At 36.5% G+C, this 19638-nt stretch overlaps 3 protein-coding genes across 5 annotated transcripts; all 3 read right to left on the bottom strand.

Annotated features, from left to right (window-relative positions):
- Positions 1–1279: 1279 nt before the first annotated feature.
- LOC147555318 (uncharacterized) lies at positions 1280–2057 on the bottom strand. Of its 3 annotated transcripts, XM_086663546.1 has the most exons (4): positions 1889–2014; positions 1744–1803; positions 1641–1656; positions 1280–1586 (listed from the first exon to the last, which is right to left on the bottom strand). In XM_086663546.1, exons 1-4 carry the CDS (start codon positions 1998–2000, stop codon positions 1436–1438), a joined length of 339 nt encoding a protein of 112 aa, XP_086519672.1. In that variant the 5' UTR covers positions 2001–2014; the 3' UTR covers positions 1280–1435. The 3 variants fall into 3 exon arrangements, with proteins under 3 accessions (XP_086519672.1, XP_086519670.1, XP_086519671.1); XM_086663544.1 differs by having other exon boundaries at positions 1280–1656; positions 1889–2057; XM_086663545.1 differs by having other exon boundaries at positions 1280–1656; positions 1925–2053.
- Positions 2058–4377: 2320 nt separating this feature from the next.
- On the bottom strand, positions 4378–5074 carry LOC147555319 (uncharacterized). The gene is made up of 3 exons (XM_086662839.1): positions 4897–5074; positions 4748–4807; positions 4378–4659 (listed from the first exon to the last, which is right to left on the bottom strand). The coding sequence occupies exons 1-3, from the start codon at positions 5006–5008 to the stop codon at positions 4520–4522; spliced, it is 312 nt and encodes a 103-aa protein (XP_086518965.1). The 5' UTR covers positions 5009–5074; the 3' UTR covers positions 4378–4519.
- Positions 5075–11610: 6536 nt separating this feature from the next.
- Positions 11611–12409, bottom strand: LOC147555320 (uncharacterized). The gene is made up of 3 exons (XM_086663750.1): positions 12253–12409; positions 12020–12178; positions 11611–11939 (listed from the first exon to the last, which is right to left on the bottom strand). The coding sequence occupies exons 1-3, from the start codon at positions 12362–12364 to the stop codon at positions 11890–11892; spliced, it is 321 nt and encodes a 106-aa protein (XP_086519876.1). The 5' UTR covers positions 12365–12409; the 3' UTR covers positions 11611–11889.
- Between the last annotated feature and the right edge of the window lie 7229 nt (positions 12410–19638).

Here is a 19638-nt window from a genome sequence, read left to right on the forward strand (position 1 = left end):
AGGTGGAATCTATAATTATTAAATTTGAGTTATTAAAGGTATACATAATAAGTTTGTTGGGTTTTTTAGGCTCCTTAATATGTTGTTGGACTTTAAGCCCATTTGATTTGTGGTTTAACTTAGGCGGTTATCGTGGTTATCACATCTTGATGATGTATCGATGCCATGTAATGACTGACGTAGATCGTAGTCCATTTCCCAAAAAAAAATCTTGAGTAGAAATTCTTTGGCCTTCGTTATCATTTATTTCTCCCAACTTCTACCACCATTCCTCTCTAATCTTTACGTCGATAATGATTGTCTATATATATGTACATATGTGTGTGTGTATCTTTCTTTTTCTCTCTCACCTAAATTTCTCTCATTCTCTTTCTATCGTCATTCCGAGGAAGAAAATGATTCACTTTACCGGAACCCCTTCATTAAAGACAAAGAGAAGGATTTCAAGTGAAACCTTCATGGAAGGATTCGTGACTGACATGGGACCAACAACAAAAATCTTGTGGTCGACCGACCATGAGATGCATCCTAGTAGGTCAACCACGAGAGATACAATAAGCGTCTCGGGGAGTCGCCACAAGACTTTTGTGGCTAGTCACGTGGTCGACCAACCACAAAACTCTCAGTCGAGGGTCTGAAACCCTCGAGGATGGTTTCACCAGAAACCCTCCTCGAGGGTTCTAGGATTTCAGGCGAAAAACTTTCATAAGAGTCTCGGTTGAAATATTTTCCCTTCATCAGAACAGTAAGGATATTCAAAGAAGTTAAAGTTTCAGAGAGAGTGTGAGATTTAGCAGAGAGAAGGAGAAAAGTGGTGGTGGTGGGAGATGGTAGCCAGAAATAGGAAGAGATGAAGAATAAGCAGTTTTGTTGTTCTGAAGAATTTGTCAACCTTCACAATTTCCTTTTAAAATTTTACACCCAAATTTTTTCTTGTTCTCCAGAGCGTCGGCCTTGGACAAGGGTGAAACAATTTTTTGGAATAGGGTCTCAACCTACACCACATCACACCACCAGTATCGACCCAACCACAACCAACCACACCACCACCTTCTTTTCTTCTCTTTTTATTTTTCTAATGTTTTTTCTTCATTGTATAGAGACAAATAGATCACCGGAACCCTCCATTGAGGGTTCAACGAGAGAAATAGGCGAAACAGACAGGACTTGCTAGAGATAGAGATGGCGAGGGAGTTCTCAATTTTATACCAAAACGGAAATTAACCATTACACCATTTGCATTAAATCAAATAATAAATTTTTACACATGTATAAACTCTGTATAAATACATGCATAGATGGTTTATTTTTATTCAGGATATCTAGACCTGTAAATATATTTTGTGTTTAGAAATAAAAAGTCGTAAGTATATCGAAATACACTTAAAATACAACATTTAGCTGTTGCCTGCTGGTACAACTTTGTCTAGATTATTTAGTCTAGATTAGCTGCTGGTACGGCCTTGTCGAGGTTAGCTGCTGGTACGGCTTTGTCGAGGTTAGCTGCCGGTACGGCCTTGTCAAGATTGGCTGCAGGTACGGCTTTGTCGAGGTTGGCCGCTGGTACAGCTTTGTCGAGGTTGGCTGCTGGTACGGCTTTGTCTAGGTTAGCACCAGGTACAGACTCGTCGAGATTAGCAGCCGGTACAGCCTTACCTGAATCAATTATGAAACTCTATTAATGAGATTTTAATCCACTAATTAAGTGAACAATATCATGAACAATAATGAATCTTAAATTACCTTGAGGGTAATATAAATTCTTAATGCCGGAATCAGTGTTAGCTGCTGGTACTGCCTTATCTGCATAAGAAATGAAATTTAGGTATTACTCTTTTAAACGGCGCCTATTCTACACAATCTCATTGATAGGAATTATTGAGTTTACCCGGTTGAGAAAAGAAATGCAAGTCTGGTACAACACGAGCTTGTTCTGTCATTGGGACAAGAACGGTGAATAAAAGTAGCACCATAATTGGAACCATAGCAATCTTCATCATCTTCTTTCTTCTTGTTTTCGTTTCTTCTTTCTTGTTATTTTTTCCTTCTCTGAAAATGTGAATGAATGGAACTCTTGACAATCACCATATTTATAGTCATATTTTCGTTAAACTATTATTATTTTTGGACAACTTTATCATGCTGGAATATGTATGCAATTTTGTATGGAAGTAAACATTTCGTCCGTGGCTACTAGAACACATTACACATGCATCATTTATTTCTCTCTCGGTTTCTTTCTCTCTCGGAAATAAATATTATCTCCTAATGGAATAGTCGTTCTTGACGAATTGAATTGAATTAAATAATGTGTCATCCATTCAGGAATACGCGGTTTTTGAAATAAGGGTCCTTCATTCCAAATAGGTCTTGAATTCTAAATCCTCTCGAGCAGTTTGTTGACTTGACTATCTTGTGGGCATTTTTTGTCTTTTTATTTTTATTTTTTTTAACTAAAATGACCATGGGTATGTATGGACACCCCTTTCCAGAAAAAAAAAAATGTGAAACGGTCCAGAAAATGGGACCGATTCCCATTGGACGGGCCTACGGAAGAGAAATGGCTCTAATGAGAGGCGGGTCCGTCCGTGTTCAGGTTGTGGTCGATTTCAACTTTTGGGTCCGTCCGTGTTCAGGCTGTGGTCGATCTCAACTTTTGGGTCCGTCCGCGTTGCTTTGTTGTTTTTTTCTCTCTTTCTCTCTAATGTAGTGCAGATTGTAATTACTTAATTTATCACCTCTAGTAATAGTATAATATGTAATTCATAAAACGCTAAACGAATCCATTTAGAAGCAACGCCCTAATTTAAGGAAAAGCCTCAATTCATGGATTACAAGATTAATCCATGTGTTTATTAAATTTGAGTTATTAAAGGTATACATAATAAGTTTGTTGGGTTATCAAAGGTATACATAATAAGTGGTTGATGGTGTTGACATAAACTCGAAAATCTTAGAGGTCAAAACTTCAATTTAAAGAGGTGGTGGAATCTATACTTATTAAATTTGAGTTATTAAAGGTATACATAATAAGTTTATTGGGTTTTTTAGGCTCTTTAATATATTGTTGGGCTTTAAGCCCATTTGATCTGTGGTTTAACTTAGGCGGTTATTGTAGTTATCACATCTTGATGATGTATCGATGCCATGTAATGACTGACGTAGATCATAGTCCATTTCTCCAAAAAAAAAATCTTGAGTAGAAATTCTTTGGCCTTCGTTATCATTTATTTCTCCCAACTTCCACCACCATTCCTCTCTCATATCTTTACGTCGATAATGATTGTCTGTATATATATATATATATATATATATATATATATATATATGTGTGTGTGTGTGTCTCTTTCTTTTTCTCTCTCACCTAAATTTCTCTCATTCTCTTTCTATCGTCACTGTTCCGAGGAAGAAAATGATTCACTTTACCGGAACCCCTCCGAAAGAAGGATTTCAAGTGAAACCTTCATGGAAGGATTCGTGACTGACATGGGACCAACAACAAAAATCTTGTGGCAGGCCGACCATGAGATGCATCCTAGTAGGTCAACCACGAGAGGTACAATACGCATCTCAGGGAGTCGCCACAAGACTTTTGTGGCTAGTCACGTGGTCGACCAACCACGAAACTCTCAATCGAGGGTCTGAAACCCTCGAGGATGGTTTCACCAGAAACCCTCCTCGAGGGTTCTAGGATTTTAGGCGAAAACCTTTTATGAGAGTCTCGGTTGAAATATTTTCCCTTCATCAGAACAGTAAGGATATTCAAAGAAGTTAAAGTTTCAGAGAGTGAGTGTGAGATTTAGCAGAGAGAAGGAGAAAAGTGGTGGTGGTGATGGCGGGAGATGGTAGCCGGAAATAGGAAGAGATGAAGAATAAGCAGTTTTGTTGTTTTGAAGAATTTGTCACCTACACAATTTCCTTTTAAAATTTTACACCCAAATTTTTTTCTTGTTCTCCGGAGCGCCCTTGGACAAGGGTGAAAAGATATTTTGGAATAGGGTCTCAACCTACACCACATCACACCACCAGTATCGACCCAACCACAACCAACCACACCACCACCTTCTTCTTTTCTTCTCTTTTTATTTTTCTAATGTTTTTTCTTCATTGTATAGAGACAATAGATCACCAGAACCCTCCATTGATTGGAGGGTTCAACGAGAGAAATAGGCGAAACAGACAGAGACTTGCTAGGGTCCCTGCGTGGGGGGCCCACTACTGGCGCCCTGCCCGCACTGGGCACCACACGGCCCTGGCAAGGGATAGAGACGGCGAGGGAGTTCTCAATTTTTTGCCAAAACGGAAATTAACCATTACACCATTTGCATTAAATCGAATAATAAATTTTTATACATGTATAAACTCTGTATACATACATGCATAAATGGTTTTTGTATTCATGATATTTAGACCTGTAAATATATTTTTTGTTTAGAAATAAAAAGTCGTAAGTATATCGAAATACACTTAAAATACAACATTTAGCTGCTGCCTGCTGGTACAACTTTGTCTAGATTATTTAGTTTAGATTAGTTGCTGGTACGACTTTGTCGAGGTTAGCTGCTGGTACAGCCTTGTCCAGGTTGGCTGCTGGTACGGCCTTGTCTAGGTTAGCACCAGGTACAGAGTTGTCGAGATTAGCAGCCGGTACAGCCTTACCTGGATCAATTATGAAACTCTATTTAACGAGATTTTAATCCACTAATTAAGCGAACAATATCATCAGCAAAAATTAATCTAAAATTACCTTGAGGGTAATAAAAATTCTTAATACCGGAATCAGTGTTAGCTGCTGGTACTGCCTTATCTGCATAAGAATTGAAATTTAGGTATTACTATTTTAAACAGTGCAAATTCTAAACAATTTCATTGATAGGGTCGAATTATTGAGGTTACCCGGTTGAGAAAAGAAATGCAAGTCTGGTACAACACGAGCTTGTTCCGTCATTGGGACAAGAACGGTGAATAAAAGTAGCACCATTATTGGAACCATAACAATCTTCATCATCTTCTTCTTTCTTCTTGTTTTCCTTCTTGTTTTCCTTTCTTGTTTATTTTTTCCTTCAATGAAAATGTGAATGAATGGAACTCTTGGCAATCACCATATTATAGTCATATTTTCGTTAAAATATTATTATAATTATCGGCCAACTTTATCATGCTGTGATATGTATGTATTATAATATTATATGGCAGCTAACATTTGGTGGTTCTTGAAGGGCGATTGTTTTTTTTTTCTTTTTTTTGTTGAAATTTGAAGGGCGATTGTTGGAAGTGCTTATCTGGAACGAGGAAAGTGTATTAGTTAGATTTTTCTTAAATTTGAAGAATGGAATGGGCATTGAATTTGAATTAAATAATGTGTCATCCATTAAGGAATAGATGGATCTTCAATTAGGTCCTTCATTCTCCAATAGGTTTGAATTCTAAATCCCCTGGACCAGTTTATTTAGGCCAGCGCTTTGGGGAAAGCAAAATAGTTTCTGAGGTGTGAAGACTTGGTCAAAAGTTGGTCAATTTTGTTTGACAATTTTATTTTGTAAGTTGTTAGAGGGAAAAATAAAAAACCCCACCTCACCTCTCTCTCTCTCTCCACCTCATCTTCTCTCTCCCTACCATTCTCTCTCTCTCTTCTCCGATTAGGTCGTCGGCCGGAAAATTTCCTGGCCGGCGACCATGAAAAAAATAAAAAAAAATTTCACTCACTCTCTCTCTCTCTAGAAACTCCGGCGAAGGGAAACCCCTTCGTCGGAGTTTCTAGAGAGATAGAGAGAAGAGTGAAATTTTTTTTTTTCATGGTCGCCAGCCGGCGACCTAATCGGAGAAGAGAGAGAGAATGGTAGGGAGAGAGAATGGTAGGGAGAGAGAAGATGAGGTGGAGAGAGAGAGAGAGGTGAGGTGGAGGGAGGTGAGGTGGAGAGTTTTTTATTTTGAACCATATTCCCCATAAAATATGTTGCCCCGGAAATTTTTCAAAATTTTGCATATTCCCTTTAAACTTTCAAACCCCGGAAACTTTTTAGCTTTCCCCAAAGCGATGGCCTTTATTTATTTGACTATCTTGCGGCCATTTTTTTCTTGCTCTTTTAAAAAGGTGATGGGTAAGGACACCCCTTTCCAGAGAAAAAAAAATGTGAAACGGTCCAGAAAATAAGGCCGACTGCTGGCTGAGCGCCAAAGTGGCCGACTCCCATTGGGTGGGCCCCAACGAAAGAGAAATGGCTCCAATGGGAAGCGGCTCTGTTCGCGTTCAGGTTGTGGTCGATCTCATCTTTTGGGCCCGTTTAGCATTACGGTTGGAGAAATAAGAAAATCTTATTGAGTGTCAAATTTTGAGCAGAAGTCTTTGCTTCCTAAAACAAAATGGAAGAATGAGAGGGAGAATAGAGATAATATGACATGGACCCTAGCCTTTTTCTTCACAACTTAAAATTTGTGATTTTGATAGTCTAAAGCCCAACTTTTAGAGGCACCACCAAAATTGCTTCACATAGTTCTAAGTAGGGGTGGGAAAACGGTCTGGGAACTCGGGATCCGACCCGATCGCCCAGACCGTTGAGACCCGTTGACCGCGTGCTACTCGAGCCGGGCTTACCCGGCCCGATGGCTCGGGCTTACCCGGCCCGATGGCTCGGGCTTATAGGGTCGGAACTCGGACATGGACTCAAATCCGAGTCCCGGCCCGATAAACCCGCCCGATACCCGAGCCCGGTGACCGCCCGCTACCCGAGCCCGCATGCAATAGTATATAATCCAACGGCTGAGATAGGGCACCTCTTCAAATTATATTTCAGCCGTTGGATCTAACCTATTTGACTTTTTACCTCTTATGAAAGCATCCACAAACATAAACCCTAAGACTAAAACCTAATGCCTCTCTCTCCTCTCTCTTCGCCTCTCTCTCTGCCTCTCTCTATGCTTCTCTCTCTGCCTCTTTCTCTTTAGCTCAAACACCAACCTAAAATCAACCATGAACTAACCCTAAATCCTTAAGATAAATACCAAAAATCAACCATGAAGCAACCAAAAACCAACCATGAAGCAACCAAAAATCGGTATAACTATACAGATGAGTATAAAGTATTCTGAAGTTATAAATTTGTAGTATTTACTCTTGGAGATGGTTCAAGAATGCAGTCCATAAACTTCTTGCTTATCTGGGTTTCCAATTTTTCTCTTGCATTTAACTTTTGATTTTCTAAGTTTTTCTGTAATCTCTTTTATTTCATATTTAAGGTTGTATTTTGTTTATTATTTGATAGTAGTGTTGTAATCTTTTTTATTTTTATGATTTGCTGTTATGATGATTTAGGATTTCATTTGGACCTTATGATGAAGGAATTTTTGTTAGCTTGATTTAGGGTTTCATTGGATTATCAATGACCATTATAATAACTAAGGTTATAGGTGAAAGTGAAAAGTGGGAACTTATGATCTTTCGTTTCTGTGGTTGATTTAGAAATTCATGGTTTTGAAGAACAAGTGTGTGTAATAAAAACGAAGATTAATGTAGTTTTCTACGGTCATTTTTGAATGGTAAAAATATGTTGTGATATAATGGGGGGGGGGGGGGGGGGGGGACAATGACTAAAAAAAGCTATTTAAAAAAGATTATAAATGAGATGGTATGGTGTTAACTATATTTTAATAGAACAAAAAAACTACTCAAAACACAAAAACTATTTTATTAATAAATAACTCGAGCCCGTCCGGTCTGAGTCTAGTAGAACCCGCTCGGGCAGCCAGGCTCGGACGGGCTCCGGGCTCTGATATGTTGACTTATGTCTGGCCCGATCCGCCCGACATCTAGACGCGGGCTAGGCATACTCGTGCCCGATCCGCCCGAGTTCGACTAGATATTGCGCGAGCCCTTCCGAACCCGTCCGATTCCCACCCCTAGTTCTAAGTGCGTCCTGCCTTCTTGCTATAGACATCTCCCTATGTCAAATTTTATGCGTAGGTCAATGCCCACTCCATAAATTCTTTTTGAATGTTTTAAAAGCATTGCGTTTATTTTTTGTTAAAGCAATGTATATTAGTTCCCAAGACTTGGTCAAAACAAGGTGACGAACCAATTTTCTCTAGAAATCAAACTTTCGAGCAGTGGTAAAGCTAGAATTTTTTTTGTAACAGGGCACGTTTTATTATAGTTTTTAGGCTCATGACCCAAAAATTCCACCCCTAATAACACATTTAATCCACTCTAAACTTCAAATAAGTTTATAAACCGGAATATTAAAACAAATAGATATCTAGTCCATTTGTATCAATCTCGAGTGGAAAACCCAAATCTCTAGGATGCTTATAATTTCATAATACCTAATCTTAACCTTATTTAATTTATAAAGAAACACTTCCGTTTTAATCAAATCCACCAATATTTGGTTTCCATTTTTATCTCCTTTCTCTCTCCAATCACGATCTTAATAACTGAAACCATTATCTTCATTTCTAATCAAAATCAGAAATCAAAATTTTTTCTCTTCCTAAAACAAAAACCTATATTCATTCTCTTTTTGAAGAAGCTTATGATCTCATTCCAGTCCAATAAACCAGCTGAAAACTCCATTGTTTATTTCGATTTCCATAAAAAAGATTCAGGTTCGTACCTTTGTTAAGATCTACAGTTGCTTATGAGGTTAAAGTAACAAGTTTAATCTTTCTTTCTAATGTTTTTCATCATCATCTTTAAATATATTTATGATTTTCATTATAATCGATTTCATCTATGTATCATCTTCTCAAATATTCATCATTATTCATGATTCTCTCTCTCTCTATGATCTTCATAACCGATTTATGATGCTAATGTTAAATCTTTGTTTACTAATTCATTATCTTCGATTATGTTATGTTTGTATCCATGTATTATTTTATTTTTCATTAGATTTAGGTTACAGATCTTGATATCTAAGACATTTTTTATATCTGATCCGGTAACGATAACATTTCTGAACCAAGAAGATTTCGTACGTTTTTTGTAACAAAATGTGAACGATGTGTAATTTATACGAAAATATGTGTACTTTATTTAACATGACACATAACAGTTAGTGGTGGCCAACGGGCCGTGCCGTGCCGGCACGGCCCGTTTGGCAGCCGTGGCGTGTCAGACACGCCAGGCACGGCTTGAGCCGTGTCGTTCCGTGCCCAGACTACAAAGGTCTGGGCACAGAAACGGCCCATGGGAACGGCCCAGCCGTTCCCGTGGCGTTTCCGTTGCGTTTCTGGCCGTTTTTGTGGCCGTTCCGTGGCGTTCCCGTAGTCGTTCTCGTGGCCGTTCCCGTGGCGTTCCCGTGGCTCTGACCCACTCTTAAATGTTTTTTTTACTTGTCAAAAAAAAGTAATAAAAGAAACATTACATTTTTTTTCAAGTAAAAAATTGTGATGTACAAAAACTTTAGAGTTTTTGTCATATCTTTGTTTATTTTATTGGAAAAGAGTTGTATAAAGATTCTCCACATTTACTTTATATTTTGTGGTTTAGGTGTGGGACTATCTTTACCACTTTATTTGCTAATTTTGTTGAAAAAAAAATTTAGTTTGTTTCAACAAAAAAAAATCGAAGTAAAAGAAAATAAAGTAAAACCTCTTTTGTTAAATTCAAGTATTACTTTTTTTTTAAGTATTACTTCTTTTTTTTTAATTCAAGTATTACTTTTTTTAATGTTTTTTCTTTTTGTAATATAAAGTAGTTGTCATGAAAATCTAATAATTTGTAAACACATTAGAAATTTAGAATATTAGTACACCCTAAGTAATTCTTCAAAATTCAAATAACTAAATTGGGTCGTTGCTAGCGTGTCGTTGTTGCCATTTCCGTTCCGTGTTGTTCCGTGCCCACGGGCCGTGCCGTGTGCGATCCGTTCCGTGTCGTTCCTGCGTGTCTAATGGGTCGTGTTTAACGGGTCTGGGGGTCTAAAATCCCAGCCCCAACACGGCACGGAACGGACCGTTCCGTGTCCTCAAATAAACGGGCCGTGCCGGTCCGTTTCCGTGTCGACACGGCCCGTTGGCCACCACTAATAACAGTAGGTAAACAGTGTGTAATGTTCCAAAAATTATATGTAATTTATTGCACTTTACATATATTTTTTTTTTACATAACAGTAGCCTTGTTATTCAAACTAAAGTTCTGTTGTCTCCAACACATGATGAATTTTATAAAACATTATACATAATTTATTATATTATACATTTCGTTTGTGGTAAATTATATGTTTTGTTGACTGATTTATATGTTTTTCTTTTTGTAGTTTTGTTGTTAGTGGTAGAATTTCCTACATAAGCGTCCAACCTAAGTAAGACTGCGAAACTATAATCTGATGGTTGGGATAAAATATTTACTGAAGTTGGTCAGTTGTTTCGATTTCCATCAGAGAAGATTCGGTTCGTTTGCTAAAAATGATTTAAAGCGTGTAACTGTTGTTTGTTGAATGACTCAGATAGTTGAGAAGATACTGCAGTACATGTGTAAAAAAAATAAAGTGTTGGTATAAATAATGTGAAATATTGGATAAATTACGTTGTATACATGACAAATGATGGTTTCCTCGTAATAAATAACACATAATTTACGAACTTGTTTCATAATTTGTATTTGCTGTGTGGTTATGTACGAGTAAAAAATAAAAACAAATGTTGTTGTAATGTTCGTAAATTGTACATAATTTATGAACATGTTTTATAATTTGTAAGGGATGTTTGGTTATTTTTAAGTAAAAACGAAAATTAAATGAGAGAAAGTGATATATACGTTATATATATTAACCCCCAAATCACGCTAAATTGATCCCAGAAAAATATACTCTTTCGAAATCTGAAAGTTGAGCGAGAGAAAGTGATACATACGTTTGTATATTAATTCCGGAAAATATACTCTTTCCAAATCCGAAAGTTAAGTGAGAGAAATTGATTTGAATCGAAATAAAATTACATAGTAAGAGAGTGCAAATTGATTTGATTTCCAAATCTGTAAAGAAGAGAGAGAAAAGGGATTTGGAAATATCCGTTTGGACAAAGTTTTGACTCAGTTTCAAAATAGATGATAGATGAGAGAGAAAATCCTATTTAAATTATATCCTTTTTTAAACCCTAAATCGATTTGAAAATCTTGTAATACGAAGATACCCGTATTACAAGGGAGGATAGAGGTGAGCTTCGTGTATTTGTCATTGCATGATCACTCACTTATACATGTTTCTTTTCGACCCTTGACAATTTTATAGTCTTCTGATGTCTTGATATCATCTATATACCTCGATTTGTTATACTATCATATATAAAGTGGGAATAGATGTAAATTTGATTACAAGTTTAGCTATATTGTGATTAAATGATATATTTTGAGAATTAAATAATGTCTGAGAGAGAGAGAGGGTGAGAGTGATGTTAGCCTTAGCAGGTAAGGAGATTGTCACTCCAAGCCCAAACCCACAAGTATGGGGTTTTGTTGTTGGCGAAGGCTCCACGAGGCCACCCAAAAGGTCTCACTACTTACGAAACCTAGGCGTATAGCTATAGTCCAGATTCCGAACATTCTCGTAAGCGAAGTGGAACTATCGCAGAGAGAGATTCAACAAGAACATCACAATTAAGATAAGAGAGAGATTCAACAAGAACATCACAATTAATTAAGATAAGAGAGAGAGATTCAACAAGAACATCACAATTAAAATAAGAAAAACAGGGAACATATAATAGAGCCTAGAAAGGCAAAAGTAAAGACACAAGCATAGATTTGATAACAACAAGTTGATCAAATTCTTATTAGTATTATTATATATATTACCACTGGTTTGTGATTTATTGGTTTCGTAGGTCTTGCAACATATCATCTTGAAGATGTAAATTCGACCACTGTATCCCCATTGGCAGCATGGACACGCTTCATCCAATCATCATCATCATCATCATCAAAACAAACAAGTAAAAAGAGACTAAATTTATCAAAATTAGTAATGAACTTATTAGTTTTCTAAATCGATCGATCTCCTCAACAGTAATTAATCAATATTACCTTGAGGGTAAAGAACATTCTTAGTGGTGAGGTTAGGAATTGGTGGTGCAAAGTTGCCTAGTGGTGAGGCCTTGTTGAGGGCATTGCCCACGTTACCTGCAGTAACGCCATTGTCTGCGGCTGGTATAGCCTTACCCGCATCAGTTCCTAAACCTTTACCTGCATCAGTTGCAAAATTCTATTAGTAAGGTTTTAATAGTTGTTGTTACTATCTTATCATCAATGGGAATTACCCGCGTTGCCCAGGTCTGGAAGCACACCCCATACACCAGCTTGTACTGTCATTTGGCCAAGAACTGTGAGTAAAAGTAGCACCATTAATGGAACCATAGCAATCTTCATCATCTTCTTCTTTCTTTTTGTTTTTTCCTTCTCTGAAAATATGAATGAATGAAACTCTTCAAAATCATCATGTTTTATAGTCATTTTGAATCCCAAAGTTGACCCCACGGAGGATGGAGTAGTTAGGCCTGTAAACGGTAGCTTATCGGATCGGATATATGCATATCCGTATCCGAATCCGATAAGCTATCCGAATATCCGTATTCTATAATTATTCGACGGATATTATAAATCAATATCCGAATCCGATAATATTAGTGGATATCGAATAATATCCGAAATTTTAACAAAATTTCAAATGTTTCTTTTAACTTTTTAACCATTAGATTCAAATAATAAATCTCAACCATACATTTTATTTATTATTATGAATAAAATTAAACTTATATTATTTTTGTATATTACTTATCAGATACGGATATTTATCGGATCAAATATTAGTGTATCCGTATCCGATATCCAAAATTTCAGATATTTTTTTTAAAATTCGAATACGGATGCGGATCAGATGTCGAATATCCAGATATCTATTGACAGAGTAGTGATTCTTTTGACGGTGATTTTTTATCAACTCTCTTTCGTCTTTCAAGTGACTGCATTAACGTGAGTACCTAGGTTGATTGAATATGAGAACTCCACCAGTCTAAGTTCCAGCATTATTTGTATGAAATGTCAAAAGGCTAATTAATGGATTTTGTCTCATCTAATCAAAGATCCAATTTGCGTCACTCTTATCTCTCAATGAGTGGTGGTGAGATTGAGAATGAAAGTACAAACCAATGGTACCTTTGAAAAGTAGTAAGTTCATATATTTTCTTAAATTGGAATGCGGATGCAGATCGGATGTCGAATATTCAGATATCCATTGACAGGTTTAGGAGTTGTGGCTCTTGGCTGTGATTTTTGATCAATTCTTTTTTGTCTTTGAAGTGACTGCATTAAAGTGAGTAGCTAGGTTCATTGAATATGAAACTCCACTAGTCAAGTTCCACCAGTATTTTGTATGGAGTTAATTCCTATTTGGCCCCCTACTTTGTGACCAGCTTCTTTTATGGCTCCCAAATTTCTGTAAATTCAAATATAGTTTCTTATTTTCATGTAAATGGCATAACTACCCCTCCCGTTAATATATTTTCAAAATAAAATAAAATAAACATTAATTCCACCTCATTTTCCTCTCCACCACACATCTCTCTCCACGTCACCTCTCTCCACGTCACCTCTCTCTTTCTCTCTCCACATCACCCCTCTCTCTCTCTCCACCTCACCTCCTTCCCAACTCACCTCTCTCTCTCTCTTCAACTCACCACCTCAAACAGACCGGAACTCCAGCGAAGGGAACCCCCTTCGCCGGAGTGGTTAGAGAGAAAGAGAGATGAGAGAAAAAAAATTTGAAGGTCGCCGGTCGGAAAATTTTCCGGTCGGCGACTTTCGTCGGAGAAGATAATGTGAGTTGGAGAGAGAGAGGGGTGAGTTGGAGAGAGAGAGAGAGAGGTGAGCTGGGAATAAAGGTGAGTTGGGAAGAGAGGTGAGGTGGAGAGAGAGAGGTGAGGTGGAGAGAGAGAGAGGGAGGTGACGTGGAGAGAGATGTGTGGTGGAGAGGGAAATGAAGTGGAATTAAGGTTTTATTTTTAATTTTATTTTGAAAAAGTATTTTAAAAGAAGGGTAGTTAGGACATTTACATCAAAAAAGGGAGTCATATTTGAATTTACAGAAATTTGGAGGCTATAAAGGAAACTGGTCACAAAATAGGGGGTCAAATAAAAATTAACTCTTTTGTATGAAATGTCAAAAGGCTAATTAATGGATTTTGTCTCATCTAATCAAAGATCCAATTTGCATCACTCTTATCTCTCAATGAGTGGTGGTGAGATTGAGAATGGAAGTGCAAACCAATGGTACCTTTGAAAAGTAGTAAGTTCATTTATCTTAAGTGATATTTAGACTGGTAAATAGATTTTATGTTTAGAAAGAAAAAGTGGTAAATATTTTGAAATACATTTAATATCACTAAATACAACATTTAGCTGCTGGTACAGTCTTGTGGAGATTGGCTGCTGGTACAGCTTAGTCGAGATTGGCGGCTGGTACGGCCTTGTCGAGATTGGCCCTTCCCTGGATTAGGTATAATATTCAATGAGTGAGATTTCAATCCACTAGATCAACAATATCACCAACTATAATTAATCAAAAATTACCTTGAGGATAATATAAACTCTTAATAGTTTAATTAGTGTTAGATGCTGCCTGCTGGAACGGCCTTATCTGCATCAATTACGAAATATAATTATCACTATGTTAAACCGCAATATTCTAAACAATCTCAATAATAGGAATATTGAAGTTATCCGGTTGAGAAATAAAAGTACAAGTCTGGTACGCGAGTTGGTTCTATCATGGGGATAAGAACTGTGAATAAAAGTAGAACCATTGCTAGAATCGTAGCAATTTTCGTCATCTTCGTGTTCTTTATTCTTGTTTCCCTTTTCTCTTGTTTTTTTTCTTGCTCTTTTTTCTCCCAAGATGTGAATGAATGAAACCCTTAACAGCAGGGGCGGAGCTATAGGTGCGCTAAGCCGGGCTACATCCCGGGTCTTCCCACCTGTAGCTTCTACCTTCTGTTGGCCTTTTTACGATGTAGCCAGAGTCTTCCCACCTGACTTATACTTTGCGTTGAGCTTTTTAACTAAAGACTTCAGTAGCCTAGCTGGTAAGGCAAGAGGTTTATATCCATGAGGTTGTATGTTTGAGTCCTCTCACTAGCAATATTTTTTTTTGAACTAGTTCGTATATTAACATCCACAACTATTGACATCAACAACTATAACATCGTCAGATTTGCAGATATACTTTCTCCTCCATGATAAACTCCGATTCACCATCGTCAGATTTGCAGATATAAGCGCAGGTTGGATTCTCATGACAAGTTTTAATCAATCCCCATCTTTAATTTACTCAAGATTCGTAGTTTCAAATCCAACACCAACTCAATTACAAGTAATTCTTCATTATGCAACATCAACCATTGTTTCCACGACAATCTCTTTCTGTGATTCAAATCTCATTTGATGTTCTTAAATTAAAATCACTCTGTAATTTCTTAGTTTTCGGATTAGGCCACGATTCATTAATGTGAGCATCTTTTAATCCAAATGGGTTTACATTATTTCTTGAAGAAGATTCAAAATGGGTTGAAATTGTTTTAAAAAGTGCACCTAATCTTAATGCTAAGACAGTAAATTACCTTCCGGTGATGACGGTTGTTTGTATATGATGAACAATGGTAGATCTGGGTTGAAAGAACAAGGAATCACTTTCATCAATAACAAATAAGAAGGAATTGACTCGTTGAGACTTGCTGAGTTGATTATTCCTTCCGGTGATGACGGCGGTTTTTTCTACGGTGGTGACGGTTATCCGGTGATGACGGTGGTTTTCCGGCGACGGTTTTCCGGCGATGATGGCAGTTTTTCCGGCGAAAACGAAGGGGATGTAAATTTAGTATTTTCTTATTTTGTGATTTCTATTATTATTGTTGTAATTTGCTTTTAGTCAGACCTTTAGGGTCTCCTTTCACGGATCTTTAGGATCCTTTTTGTCAGACCTTTAGGGTCTTTTTCTCGGATCTTTAGGATCTCAATAGTGTCTGTGTCTAGTCCAATTTCTTTCTCTTCATGAGGCACTTTACATTTAAAGGCATGTAACTCTCATGAAGTATTCAGAGGAGAGAAATAAGAATTCATCCATGTAATCATTGTGATTCAATCACTTATTAATGGAATTTGTTCCCTTGGTTTCAGAAAAAAAAAAAAAAAAAAAAAACAACTATAACATAAATAAAGTTCTTCACTATGTTAAGGTTTAATAAGAACCCCCAAGTAAACCCTAAACTACTCCAATATCAACCAAATCCAACTAATCCTCCATCCAAATCTTACATGCAATAACACCATCTCATCCAACCTACCATCATAACACCACATACGAAAACTCATCATCTAGCATCCATTATTCTCTCCCAATTAACAGAAATAAGAAACCCCAAGTAAACCTTTACCTTTAGACTTCAAATAGTTCTAAATATACCACCACAACAACAACCTCTACACACTTGCAGATTATCTCTCCACTTTAATCAACCTATATTATATCAGTCACATCTAGGTGTTTACCATTTATGGGGTATCTTCGGGAAGGATTGGGGATCCAAACAGTGATGATCTCCCCTTCAGCGTAAGTTGAGTCATTTCCTTTTGCAGTCATCGGAAGGTAACAACTAGGATTGAGGCGAAACAAACAGCAACAACCATGTTCTTCCATGGAACAAAGGAGTAAATCTAACCCAATCTAGTCTTCCTTCAACATTTGCAGGGCAGTATAACTCTTAATCTCTCTTTAATTCTATGCTATCTCATGTTAAGTTTGTGTAGTTTTATTAGCTAGTATTGTCTCTTAGTAGATTTAATATGTTCATGTTTTTGTTGTAAGTTAATCTGTTTATATAATCTCATCTTCTGTTAAATAGGTTTATAGTTTTAGATTTGCTATTTCTTTCTAATAGAATACAAGATATAAGACGGATCGTAAATAAGAGAACCGGCGGTCAAGATGAATTGCAGAAACAATATACGTGTGTAACACGCGTATGTACGTGACGGATCGAGAAGACGAGATCCAACGATCAAGAAGAATTCGGAATATATTTGAAGATATGTGAAGATATTAGAAAATATGTGAAGATATGTAATATTAGTATAATATATTCAGAATATCTCTTGTAACTATCTAATGGTAATATTAGATAGATTTTGTATTATTTCCTAGTTTAGTAATCAGAAACTAGGAAACCCTAAACCCTAAGTCATCTATAAATAGGAGAGGGTTCTAGGAATAAAACTCATCGAGTTATGTAACCGATCAAACCCACATACAATTGTATGTGGTGATTATTGATAAAGAATTATTTCTCCGTGGATGTAGGTCTTGAGTATTCGACCGAACCACGTTAAATTATTGTGTCTTTACATTATGTCCATATCTCCGATTATTATATAATCGAGAATTAACATGGTATCATGAGCAGGTTATTTGTTCGTGTTTTATGCTTCCGCAAATTTCCAACTTTTTTTTAGTTGTGATTATATTATATTTCAATCGTGTGTACGATTTGTTTTCCAAGATTAGTCTTGTGATTATCACGAGAAAATCAAGTAAACGTAGAAAAAAAAAAAATTCAACCGAGAATAGGAGATTCGAAATTTTTATGAGATTATTAAAGTTTATCGAAGACGTAGTTCCTCTCCAACAAAGGTATGATTCTACATTTATTTTCGATTTTTTGGATTTTTTTTTTAATTTTTTTCGAATTTTTTAGACCTAAAATAGGTCTGAAATTAAAAATAGACGTTTCGGAACCAAAACCACGGATCTGGTTCACTTTCAACAACCAGAACCAAATATTCTCTGTTCCGGAACAATTAAGAACCCGATTTTTTTTTAAAAACCCGCGACAAACAGACCCTTAATGAACACGCTGACTTAGTCAACATCTGTTGACCCGTGTTTTATAATGCACACTGACGTCATCATGATGTCATGCTGACGTCACTCGCTAACTCCTTTTACCCGGGCATCTTCTTCCTCTTTCCCGCGACGGACATACTAGGGTTCGATTTCCGGCGACATTTTCCGGCGATTTTTCGTCACCAATCGGCTTATACCATCGATTTGGACATCATATACTAACATCCGATGATTCCCTTTTGATTTGGTGAAGAATCGAGAATTTTATAACCTGAAAATTCATAATTTTTTGGAGCTTTCTCTCTCTAAAGACTAAGAGATCTATTGAAGGTCGTTTTTGGCCGAATTGGATAGCTATGGTCTACATTAATTATCGATTGGGAGTTTCTTCCAATGATTTTATTGTGAACTTCTGATTTGGGAAATCCAAATTTTGAGAAATTTCTCAATTTTGATAAACCCTAATTTAAAAGTTCCTAAATTTCTCCAAATTAAATATTTGTGACAGATTTAGCTTTTGCCACAGTTTTGTGTGAACAACTTTCGCCACAGTTTGTGTGAACAACTTTAGCCACAGTTTCTTACTGTTGAAATTTTTTTTTTTGTGACCGACATTTCTTTACTGTCACTTATATCCAACTATTCATAGTTGTGACCCAATTTTCCACTGTCACTTATATCCATTTGTGACGCAATTCTTTTGTCACCTTTTCTGTCCGATATGTGACACTAAAATAGATTAATTTCATCTATTTTTCTTTCCAGATATATCTGTGACATTTCCAAAGTCATGCTTTGTTTATGACGATTTTATTTCTCTACCAAAATTTTGGACTTTCCCTTCAACGGAGAAAGAATTCCTATTTTGGATTTGAATTCCGGAATTCAACCCGCGAAATTTTCATAATCATATATTTCTAATGATTATTTTCTTTCTTCCAATTCTATTTTGGAGTTTTCCTACCAAATTATATTTTGGAATATTTTTCACCTAATAAAATATCTCTTCCATGAATAGAATATCTCTATATTTAATTCCGGAATTATATCTGTGATCTTGCCTTTTCTGGCAATGAATTTCATGTCGACCATCGTTTTGGTTGTTACTTATTCAATATTTTTTGGTATTCCGACAAATATTTCTTGTCGATTTTAAACAAAACAACATAATTTTGTTGTCACTCCTAAAGTTCATACTTGACGTTTTTATACGACAAGATATTGATCATCACAACCTTTTAGTTGTTGACATTTTCTTCATACAATGACCAACTTTACATACATGAGAAAAATACATGTAATTTCATGTCATTGATTTTCGCTCAATTTTTTGACCGCAACTACCAACCTTTTGGTTGTGACTTAATCATCGTTCAATCATCTTCCAACGCATCCACAGTCTAAGAGTAAGACGAATACGACGAATCAAGAAGTATTTCCTTTTTCTCTCTCCAAGTCGGACACTTCAAAATTTACGTGCTCCAACTTGCTGGGGGGTAATAGAATACAAGATATAAGACGGATCGTAAATAAGAGAACCGGCGGTCAAGATGAATTGCAGAAACAATATACGTGTGTAACACGCGTATGTACGTGACTGATCGAGAAGACGAGATCCGACGATCAAGAAGAATTCGGAATATATTTGAAGATATGTGAAGATATTAGAAAATATGTGAAGATATGTAATATTAGTATAATATATTCAGAATATCTCTTGTAACTATCTAATGGTAATATTAGATAGATTTTG

The sequence above is a fragment of the Eschscholzia californica genome, unplaced genomic scaffold (assembly GCF_041429995.1).
Source record: "Eschscholzia californica isolate CP2 unplaced genomic scaffold, dmEscCali1.0.p SCAF_2, whole genome shotgun sequence".
In the NCBI taxonomy this organism is placed as follows: Eukaryota; Viridiplantae; Streptophyta; class Magnoliopsida; order Ranunculales; family Papaveraceae; genus Eschscholzia; species Eschscholzia californica.

Bases quoted from the DNA above. Each gene is read 5' to 3' on its own strand.
- LOC147555319 (XM_086662839.1), bottom strand. From the start codon at position 5,008: ATGATGAAGATTGTTATGGTTCCAATAATGGTGCTACTTTTATTCACC. The intron at 4,808-4,896 runs GTAACCTCAATA...ATTCTTATGCAG, and splicing joins GCATTTCTTTTCTCAACCGG to ATAAGGCAGTACCAGCAGCT. The intron at 4,660-4,747 runs GTAATTTTAGAT...TAATTGATCCAG, and splicing joins GAATTTTTATTACCCTCAAG to GTAAGGCTGTACCGGCTGCT.
- LOC147555320 (XM_086663750.1), bottom strand. From the start codon at position 12,364: ATGATGAAGATTGCTATGGTTCCATTAATGGTGCTACTTTTACTCACA. The intron at 12,179-12,252 runs GTAATTCCCATT...CAACTGATGCAG, and splicing joins TCCAGACCTGGGCAACGCGG to GTAAAGGTTTAGGAACTGAT. The intron at 11,940-12,019 runs GTAATATTGATT...TGATAAATTTAG, and splicing joins GAATGTTCTTTACCCTCAAG to TCTCTTTTTACTTGTTTGTT.
- LOC147555318 (XM_086663544.1), bottom strand. From the start codon at position 2,000: ATGATGAAGATTGCTATGGTTCCAATTATGGTGCTACTTTTATTCACC. The intron at 1,804-1,888 runs GTAAACTCAATA...TTTCTTATGCAG, and splicing joins GCATTTCTTTTCTCAACCGG to ATAAGGCAGTACCAGCAGCT. The intron at 1,657-1,743 runs GTAATTTAAGAT...TAATTGATTCAG, and splicing joins GAATTTATATTACCCTCAAG to GTAAGGCTGTACCGGCTGCT.